This window comes from Myxocyprinus asiaticus, chromosome 43 (genome assembly GCF_019703515.2).
Source record: "Myxocyprinus asiaticus isolate MX2 ecotype Aquarium Trade chromosome 43, UBuf_Myxa_2, whole genome shotgun sequence".
Lineage (NCBI taxonomy): Eukaryota > Metazoa > Chordata > Actinopteri > Cypriniformes > Catostomidae > Myxocyprinus > Myxocyprinus asiaticus.
The window spans coordinates 13,150,298-13,161,833 of NC_059386.1; the positions used below are offsets into that span (position 1 = coordinate 13,150,298).

Consider the following 11,536-nt stretch of genomic DNA (forward strand, 5'->3'; position numbering starts at 1 on the left):
TGTTGTACTTGCTTGTTTTAATTATTGGGGGGGGGGGGATACCTCCTGGAATCTACATCCATGGCCATTCTCCATTTTCTTACATCTTTCAGTCTGTAACTACAGTGGCATGCAAATAGAGTTCAAGTAGACATGTGGACCGCATGTGTCTCAGTCCCATCTAACACAATGGAGCTACATTTGCCATTCTTCCCCAGGTTCTATTTAAAATGGGGGGGCTTTTGCATGCCACATAGTTCATCTTAGGTATATCATAACCTCTGACTGCAGGCCATGCTGAAAAGCGCTTAGGACTTGGAGTAACAAAGTTCCGTCTGCCTGGCATCTGCATCTGCACCAACCGAGGTTCCGGCATCACGTTTTCAACATAGATCTGGTAGTTTTTACCTTTGTTGTTGTCCACAAGCTGCAAGTTGCCATTCCCGGGTTGGAACACCACAAAGAACTCCAGACGTTCTTTTGGGTCCAGCTCGGATGGCAGAGACACATTAAAAGCAAACAAGTCTGTCTCCAAAGTTGCATGTGGTTCCCTCACATACGTGCAGGGGATATCTTGATGGCTTCGCCATGAATTAAAAGTTATGCGAACAAAGACAGCCTTGTCAAACTTAAGGTTGCGGACCCGTACCGTGCCACTCAGCGCCCTCTCGATCACAGTACAGCTTTCTAGTTGCACTAGAGCTTCCTGCAAGCTTTGACGGTTTGCAACTGGCTGTGGAAATCCAAGCTTCAGCTGCAGTCTCCCACTCTGCTTGAACGACTGTACCTTCATCCTCTCCTCAGGTTGTGGAAGATCTTCTGTTTCTGGCTCTGAAAGGTCAGTGATGAAGATGCGTACGGACGTGAGAGGGAGACCCTTAGCATCAGCAAACACTACCTGTTTCTTCTTGCGAGGTGTGCTTCTGCCAGAAGAATATGAGGAGAGAGAGCTGCCAGAGCTGTATGAGGACAGGGAAGATGTAGGTGATGGGGTGGAAGATCCGGATAGATGAAGCTCCTGTGAGGACACATTTAGGTCCTTGGATGAAGAGGACCTAAGTGTGGACATGCCAAGGAGCTGAGACACTGGCGGGCTTATCTGCATATGCATGGTGAGGTCAACTGGCATCACAAGGTCTGGGAGAGAGTAGCTATTAAATCTGTATTGTCTGTAAAAACACATGGAGAAGACTAAATTAGACAATTCTAATATATATATATATATATATATATATATATATATATATATATATATATATATATATATATATACACACACACACACACACACACACACACACACATTTTTTTTAATTCATAATGACATAAACAGAATTACATTAAAAAAGTGAAAATATTTTCTAATCAAGTATCCCAAAGTCCATGTTTATTGATGACTAGCTTAACAAAGAACAAACAGTTAACTTAATGTTGTGCAAAGAACTAGTCAACTTACTTTGTGCTGCTCATTTCTGGTTTACAGATGAAAAGTCAGATCCCAAACAAATTGTGGAGTGTGAAATGTCTATGAAGGAAAAATAAATAATTTAAGTAAACAGAGAGCTAAAACCTTAGACATGTGGCTGAATATATTTACTGAAAACTAGTTATTTCAATAAATAAGATTATATTTAGTGTTAAAACATGCAGAATTACAGTTCAAGATCTTGACTCACCTCAGTCAATGAAAGATGCGCTGAAATGGATTTTCCACGAACTTTTAACGTAGAAATGTGCACAATGTCAAAGAAATGCGCAAAACAACAAAGTAAACAACACTGTTTGCCGTCTGAAACGAACCCTTAATCAAACTCAATGTTACTTCTAACTCTGTGTTGCCACATGGGCTTTAAAAGCGCGAGCAGAGGGGCGGGGTGGTGCGAGCAGAGGGGCGGGGTGGTGCGAGGCGGGGCTCCATACAGAATGTACATGTACTGAATGAATGACGTACTGACAATTTCAACGAAAGTGCTATCTGTTAGTATTGATTGATTGACGATTTGTACGCAATCCTTTCAGTACTCTGATTTGTAGAGTCAAAATATAATACTTTCATGAAATAATTTCTTTAGTCAGTGGGTTAAAAACATGAACAACAGTATTAGAAACTTTTGCACAAGCCAGTATACGTGACTCTGCCATATACAGTATGTACATAGTTTGTGAAAGAATTCTTTGTCCATATTTTGGACAGTGACTCAATAACAAATATTTTTTTACACACAATGTATAAATACATAACATAAAACATTACATAGTTCATTTGGCCTAGCATAAACTGAACAATTAAAAATAGATAGTTATGACTAGTGGTCGACCGATATATCGCCGAGGCCGATAAATCGGACAATATTCTGACTTTTTTAATTATCGGCATCGACCGATAAATTTTCCTGTTTAGCCGATTTTTTTTCTTAAGGGCACCGAAAATCGCCTGCTTGCATTTTGTTGTTACGTGCATCATGTTACTAAAATAATAGGCTGATATGCAACAGTGTAATTTAAACGGTCCGTATATCAAAGCTGCGTCAGATGCGTTTGAGCTCATAATGTTAAAGTGCTTGCCTGTTTGCCTGGAGGGATGTGTTCTCAGCCCACTACTGTATTCCTTGTACACACATGACTGTGTGGCAACACATAGCTCCAGTGCCATCATTAAGTTTGCTGATGACACGACGGTGGTAGGTCTGATCACTGACAATGATGAAACAGCCTACAGAGAGGAGGTGCACACTCTGACACACTGGTGTCAGGAGCACAACCTCTCCCTCAACGTCAGTAAGACAAAGGAGCTTGTGCTGGACTTCAGAAGAAAAGACAGAGAACACAGTCCCATCACCATCAATGGAGCACCAGTGGAGAGAGTCAGGAGCTTCAAGTTCCTGGGTGTCCACATCACTGAGGAACTCACATGGTCCGTCCACACTGAAGTCGTTGTGAAGAAGGCTCATCAGTGCCTCTTCTTCCTGAGACGGCTGAGGAAGTTTGGAATGAACCGCCACATCCTCACACGGTTCTACACCTGCACTGTAGAGAGCATCCTGACTGGCTGCATCTCTGCCTGGTACGGCAATAGCACTGCCCACAACCGCAAAGCACTGCAAAGGGTGGTGCGAACTGCCAGACACATCATCGCAGGTGAGCTTCCCTCCCTCCAGGAAATATATACAAGGCAGTGTGTGAAAAAAGCTCGGAGGATCATCAGAGACTCCAGCCACCCGAGCCATGGGCTGTTCTCACTGCTACCATCAGGTAGGCGGTATCGCAGCATCAGGACCCGCACCAGCCGACTTCATGACAGCTTCTTCCCCCAAGCAATCAGACTTCTGAACTCTTGATCTCCCACGATCAAAATACATCAGCACTGCACTTTATTACCCTTACTCTTATATCTCACACCGGACTGTCATAAATTATATTATTATTATATTATATTCTCTCTTAACAACTGACTATCAACCGACAGCCTGAATGTCAATACAGTACAATACTGTACATTCTATATATATATATATATATATATATATATATATATATATATATATATATATATATACACTTTTGTTTATATATTTTAATTTTTAATTTTTATTGAATAATGTGTATCCATATAGTAAAAAAAACAAACAGCGTATTGTATACTGTACAGTGTATGTTATTATTTGTATATTGTTGAGTGTAATTATGTGTATAACAGATGTTTAAATTGTGTTGTGTTAATTTGATGTTATTGTAAATTGGTATATGTCTCATCACTGTCACGACTGCTATATTGATCGGAACTGCACCCAAGAATTTCACACACCATTGCACTTGTGTATATGGCTGTGTGACAATAAAGTGATTTGATTTGATTTGATTTGATTTGTTTCATTCTCACTCTCTCTCCTCAACAGTTCCATGTAAATTTAACTGTCTTGTCTAATGAGGAAAAAGGCAAAGATCAATAAAACTAATATCATATATACCGTCTGCTAATATGCACATATTTTGGTTAATCAGATGTAATAAACCAACCTCACACAACTTCAGCAGATCCAGTGTCCTGTGGAGCGCTCATTTATTTACCTTTAAAACACATAATCTATCAGCCTCTCCTCAGCAGTTCCCTGTAACTTTAACTTTATCTAATGATAAAAGGCAATCATCAATAAAACTTCTATTATATACCGTTTGCAAATATGCAGATATCTCATTTAAACAGATGTCATTCACGAACCTGACGAAAATCCATCGTTTTCTTCCCGCAGAGCACTCTAATATCTTCCTCTGAAGCGCATATTCTATCAGCCAGAATCAAAACTTCAAGATCAGGATCAAAAGTTCCTCTCATTCACAAATCATGACCGTCAGTCCCTGACAATCCAAGCAGGCGATCCAGGCTGTTTAAACTATCATGAAATTGCAGCTGCTCGCTGGACCCGCATGAGTGTGTGAGTGCAACCAAAGTCTTTCTAGCAAGTCAGTCCACTGTTGGCCATGTTTGGAACACACTCGGGAGGCTATTTCCAGTCATGACAGTGCAGCTCCTATCTACTTGAATGGAGAAAGACCGAATTCTCCATTAAAAAAACCCATATCGGTCGACCACTAGTTATGACTCTAAATTCTGATTGGATAAGCTTTCAAAACCATTGCAAAATGACTATAAATGCACACCTGTGACCACACATTATTTTGTGTTTATCTGCCAAGTTGAGCCTACAGTTAGGTTAATGAACTATAATACTTGGCAGAAGAAGTTTATTGTGATTATTAATATGAATAAATGCTAATTCCACTGCCCATGCACATTCGCAGTAAGACCACCTTCCTGCATCCTTTTCACATCAATCCACATTTTATACGCCAAAGTCAGTTTTTGATTATTCTTCTGTTTTTACAATCATCTGCCATGATGAAATTGATTATATAAACTGTGAAATGTAGTTAAGTGAGTGTAAATGAATATTGATACAATAAATGGCAGTGCAGTGTGTGTATGTCTCAAAATGACTGAACAGTTAAACTAAAACAGTCTTTCTACATTTTATGTTGTTTTCATATGTTGTCTAACACAATTTACTCATGTTATAAGCTGTTGTTTATTTGAATTTGAATTGTATTCTGTTGTTTTATCTTTTTTTGCCAACCCAAAGCACACAAAATGAAATAAATTATGACAGTGGTGTTTTTCTCAAAATATGTGTGGGTAATATCCTTTTGTCAGGTCATACCTGTGTGTAATGTTGCATTTCAAATAGTACTTAGAAATTTTTGGTAAAAAAAATAAAATAAAAAATAATATTGTGCAATTTAAAAGTCTTGTACTGCCTTAAAAAATTTTTTTTTTAAAAACAAATAAAGGCTTAGTGAAATTAGACATTATAAGTGATCCCATACCATGTTACAACTGATCTCACACGTGCTCTTACATTCAAAAACACTTTCTGCTTTGGACACTGGGGCACTGCGTTGAAATTCGGTAGGCAAAGACCGAGTTCACCTCAAGAAAACTCAATGTACTGTTTCTGAACTCGATATCAGTCTGGTAAGTAAAAGTCCAAACATAATTCACGTAAGTACGCAAACGCGAGCACTTTGCCAACACATGGCCAATGCGTGGTCCCGTTATACATACATTATGTGCGCTCTTGCGTTGCTCTGGCAGTTACAAACCTCAGACCACAAGGGACAAAACAGTTTTTTAGATGCCACGAAACCAGATGTGGTGGGGTCAACATATCGACAGTTGAGGAGTGTGTTCTTTTGTATTTGCTGAAAAGATGACAGAAAATATGTTTGTATAATCTAATTGGTTCGGCAAAACTCTCCTCACATTGCTGCTCCACCATAACAGTTGTTGACTGAAAAAAGAAAATCAGCTGTAGCACCCCTTGCAGCAATGCTGAGAATACAGTGCGTACTTGCGTTACGTTGTGAATTGCGCTCTGACACATTTCACAATGCAATGACACGTGAAATCGAGCTTGCGTACTAAGATGCGTCTGCGTTCACGTACTTACGTAGAGTATGTTTAGGCCTTAAATGTCATTGAGCGCATTTACATGCATCAATATGCTTATATCTCCCAAAAATCATCTTATTTAAAAAAAATCTGACAAAGCAAGAAAACTGCATTCACGTGAGATTTGAGATAATCCAGTTATTCTCTGCTTTTGATGTCAAACCGTAAAGAAGCATGCGCACAACACATGCGTATATTTGATAACCTGGTTCGAACACAGATAATGGTGTTTTCATGCAACTCGAAAGTGGGATAATGGGCAAAAATCTACCTGTGTCGATCGGTTTAAGGCCCCAATATACTTCATATGAAATTGAAGAATGAGCAGGTATGACGTCATTTAGAACAAAATCTTGCCAAAAAGAAGGTGTTTTTGCTTTCATTTCGTTGGTTCATAACAGCTCGTCTAGGCGAACTTTTAGGAAAACTTCTTACTGGCTGCTAAACACCTTCTTACTGCCATTGGTCCATGTCATCGGTAGGTGTGACCTGAAGCTCCACCTACTTTGAGGCCAGCAGCTAAATTTGTTTATGTTGTTCAGTCAGTCAAGTTCAGTCAACTAGAACACATCGGCATGCACAGTCATAAGCGAGCTGGTGCAAATTAACCTACATCATTCGCGTAGAGACATTTTCCAGAAACATGTCGTGCAGTTTTTGGTTTAATTAATCTACAAAAGGAACCAAATCTACTCATATACTCTTTAATGCTCATTTGTTTGATATGAATTCACACATCTGCCCAAAGGAAGATATGCCCCTATCATCATTCTTTTGTCTGTATTTTTTCCATTAACACTCTTTCATTCACCAATATTTGCAGTAGTATCAGTGTCATCATAAATTACAAAAACAGTGTAATCGGCACATAGTATAGTGTGTTATGAATTCAGAATGGAAACAAGACAAGCGCATTTTCTACTACACATATATTACTTTAAATCATCATCAAGTGGTTAAAAAGCATCTTTTACTGACCTAGTGTGTGAATTCTACTCATAGAATGAAGTAGAAGTTATTCTTAAGCCGTTTATGACCTTACATCGATAAAGGAAAGCCATTTAATGCATTTACATGACCACTTGTCTGCTTATTATGCATAATCAGTGTAAGAATGTGCATGTAAATGTGATCAAAGACAATACAGACCTAATAGTTTTTACTACATTCAGATTTAAAAATTCACAATTAAAACTAGTTGAAAGTGGAGTTGAAATAACCTATAGAAAAATGTATTAAAACACTGTATTTTTACGACTAGTGGAAGGTGAGGTTGAAATTCTGATTAAAAAAGTAACGAAACAAAGAAAAAACTTTGGTCCATGTTTTTAACCAAAACCCAAGCAATTGATGTTGTTGAGGTAGGCCTACACTGATAATACACTCTAATTCAACTTAGCTAGGTTTAGAATACCAAATAAGATATTGACAGAAAAAAAAAAAAAAAAAGAAAACAAAAATCATAGAAACTACATTAGGACAGAAGATCACATTGCACATGGTATGCAGTCAGCAACAAATTAATTTTGGTTTGGGTATAGACAGTGTTCAGTTGGCTAATTACACTATATTTTACATAGCTTAGGTGAGGTTCTCAGTCCAGTAGCACGCATTGAAACAGGAATGTTATGGTTCTCTAAATTGATTTTATTATTATTACAGACGTTGAGAACATCTCCACAGAAACATGATTAATGCAAGAGTCACATTGCATATTGCACATTTTATTGCCTTGCAGCTGTTAACTGGGCAGAATCATCTTTTGACAGTGTATCATCGAATATAGAAACACCAAATACAAAATAACTCAACAGAAACAGCATCAGTATGTTGTTTTTATTTATTACAATTTATTAAATTATGAAAATAGTAATGACGGTTGATAAAAACCACGATTTTCATAAAGTCTCTTAAAAAGAAAAGTTCTTTCAACGGTTCTTTACAAAACAAAATAACTCTCTTCTTATAAAACAAAAACAAAACATTTTAACTGTATTGGGTTAGTTTTTGCATTAGCTATATGGTTCTTGGGAGATTAGTTCTTGATGTTATATTATAGATACTTTACCATATAGGTTGTTTAAAGCACCTACAGTATACACATGTTTTCTAAAGTACTAGAGATGAAAAGGTTCTTTTAAGCTTTGAAATGTTCTCGTATGGCATCAGGCCATAAAGGTCACTTTGGAACTTTTATTTTTGAGAGTGCAGGTTCTAAAGGGGTTCCCTCTGTGAAACTGCTTCTGAAAACATGAGGAACTTCTAAGATTCAACATTAATGAATATTATGTCGGAATGCAGTTTAAGAAAGATTTACCTTTAATGCAACTGATTTTAAATTGAAATCTTTTTAAAGCAGAGATGTAGTTTACTACAAACTCATATTAAAGCTGTCTAACATGTCTTACATAACTCGTCTTGACTTCAGACTTAACAACAAAACAAAAGATGCAACTTGAACAAAAGCGGCAACTTCAGGAGAGGTGTGCACATTTTTATACATAATATCATAATAAGATGAAAGAGTAGTTTAGGTGGATTTTTCATATGGGTGTGCAACCAACCAAGAGCTCCATGTTCCAATCCAACAAGTTTCAGTCACTCCTTACGATTTCTGTCCAACTGATTTCATTAGCCTACAATTGTTTTTTAATGCCTTTGGAATGCAGATCACTTTCCATTCCCAAGTGACTTACAGCAAGTTGCTATGTTATGTTGCTATTTGAAACTTACCATAGGATCTGGAACAGTCTCTTCTACTTCTGCATACCAAATATCAACTAGATAAAACTTGAATTGAACATGAATTGGTTATGGAATCTGTGATTCAGTGCAGTTATTAATGCTGGTGTGGGTTTACCTCCACCTTTCTACAGCTCTTTTTAACAAGAATATAGCATGGGAACACACACACACACACGCACAAAATCGAAGTGGTAATTGGCTGTATGGACTTCACTGAATCTATCATCTTAGCCTGTAAAACCACTGCATGCACACTGATTGAATGAAATCAATAAGGATTGCCTCAGCAAACTCAGGTTATCAATTCTTCTCAACAGGTAGACTGTTATCTGGGAATTCTCATTTATTGGAAAGGCAGCACTGGCAAAGCAAATGTCACCATCTCTGCTCTCCAATTTTGCTACTAATCTCTGCATTGATCTGTCCATGAGCTGGACCTTTGTGCACACTTTAATCGTTTTCAGTTTTCCAGTCATGCTGGAGAAAGAACACGAGAAGGTTAATGCTGTCCGTTGTGTTCATGTTGTGCCACTGAAATGACACACATACTAGTGTCCCTCGAGCATTTTGTTAATTAACGCATAACCTTCTTCTTCTCAAACAATTGTTTATAAACATTTTCTGTTTATTATAACAGAATATATAATTCTATATATTTTTATATTTCTGTTTATTTCTGTTTTACCAGTATTTCCTGTAACAAGAATTGTGCACAGAAGACTGTAGGCTTCGTTTTGTAATCAAATAATCAATTCTTGGTTTGTCACTCCTGGATTTGGAATGTGGATCGCTCTGTAGAACAGGTTGTCTTGGATTAAGTGAATTAAATTTTAGGTCAGATTTTTTTCTCCCTTTTTTTTTTTTTTTTTTTTTTTAGATAACTTTGCACCACCCTTACAAAAAATCTAGAGTTCTGACAAACTTGCAGCTGATAAACCTTTGGCAATGATGAAGAGTTTGCTGCAAATCTCATTTGCATCTGAAAATAACAAGTGGCACATTTTTTGAGTGGCAGCAAGTTTGCCAGAACTCTTGATTTTTGTGAAGGCAAACATATTTTCTATTATTTGGGGGGTCCATACACGAAAATGACCAAATTTGGCAGAACAGCTGTAATCTGAGTGTGGTGAATGTGAACGTTTTCAGTTAAACTATTGCAGAGTTATGAGGACATTTTAGTTATTAACAGAATTTAACGAAACTAGTTGCATGTCCTCAAAATGTCCTCTCTGTAGTTTCGTAAAGAGGATTTTGTGTTCAGAAGATTCAGGCCTCTTATAGTCAACACCCCACCACCCCAAAATTTGGCGGGTCATATCTGGCAAACCAACCACATATGTGTCCAATTTCATTAGGACCAGCAGTTTGCAATTGAAATAATTGGCTATTGATTTGTCCAATATTTTATTTATCGAAATGGATAATGATATTATAGCATATGTTAACAGCAGCACATATAGTCAAGGGGTCAAAGATGCCGCAACTACACCATTCTGGAACTATACCATTCTGCAGGCAAATAGCATCTTTCTTCATTGATGGCCAATCAAAAGTATTTTAACAAAAAGATTTGTGCCAGGTATTACAGGATTCTTTATTTGTAACAAAGTAACACAAAACCAAATGTCGACTTCCTCAGTTGGTTACAAGCAATTTATGAGCAATGGCGGAACTTAAAAAAAAAAAAAAACAATAAATAGAAGTGTGAATAACAAAACTTTGTCAGGTTTCAAGCAGACTAGACTTTTGCATTTAGGAGATATTAAACAATTTGTCAGTACACCCCATGATAAACTAGAAATGTTCTGTGAAATTGTCAGATATGGTAAAACAAAACTAGAGGAATCTAGAGACAAACAAATTTTTATTCTAGCCCATTGAGTTCCCCTAGTCAAAAACGTAAATAAGCTTATAGTATCGCCACCTAGTGTCAGGTGGATGTCATTCCACTTGCCTATGTAGTTGGCCAGTTTTGGGGAATTTCCACAAGTTTGGTGTATCTGCACTGTAGAGTTTCTGACACCCAGACACTTTATATGAATAATAATATTAAAAAGAAAATCTGAACAAACACAAAAGGCTTGGACCTTTTAAAAGCAAGATAATGCTTGGATGTGTTTGTTCACAAACAACACATAGCAATGTACTGAATAACCAAATGATGGCAGCAAAGCATCAGATAACTTGAAGTATGCACACTTGCATCTCAATCTGCAGTGCAGTACAGCAAGCAGCATACAGACTGACTCTAATTTTCTAAAGGTTAAACAAAAACATCTTAGTAATATGCTTGCTTATGATTCTTGTTTGGCTTTTGTAACAGGCCAGGCAAATTGATGCGTCACAGGAGGAAAAACTGTGTTATATATGAAATTTCTAAAGAACAGATTTGATGGAAGTGTTGATTGATTGCAGCACCCAGTGAAAAGTGGATCAAATCTTTGTGGTTCAGCACTGGCGTGTTCCCACAGTAAGAGCATGAACTGAATTCAAATGGCTGTGATATTCGTCACCACTTAAAAATAAGGTAAGTGCAAGTTCATTAAAATCTTCATAGAAATGGCAGAACCTGAAGAGCAACAGGCAGTTAGCTTATGTTGTGTTCATGCCAGTTTTGTATCTTTGTTGGAGAGTTTGAAGAATTTAATATGCTTGATGATGGAACCATATTTCATAATGAATTTGATCAAATGAGAGACCATTGCAAGTAAACAGCATAAATCACATGCCTGTGCAAATGTCAGAAAGCAAAAGTGTGACATCTTAAAAAGATGAGGTGCTACTTACAAGGTCATGCTGGGTAAA

The 11,536-nt window shown here is 37.3% G+C and overlaps 1 protein-coding gene across 1 annotated transcript; it reads right to left on the reverse strand.

The window, feature by feature from the left end:
• On the reverse strand, window positions 1-1,811 carry ppp1r3c2a (protein phosphatase 1 regulatory subunit 3C2, duplicate a). Its single transcript, XM_051686440.1, has 3 exons — window positions 1,656-1,811; window positions 1,436-1,504; window positions 1-1,148 (listed from the first exon to the last, which is right to left on the reverse strand). Exons 2-3 carry the CDS (start codon window positions 1,447-1,449, stop codon window positions 161-163), a joined length of 1,002 nt encoding a protein of 333 aa, XP_051542400.1. The 5' UTR covers window positions 1,450-1,504; window positions 1,656-1,811; the 3' UTR covers window positions 1-160.
• Between the last annotated feature and the right edge of the window lie 9,725 nt (window positions 1,812-11,536).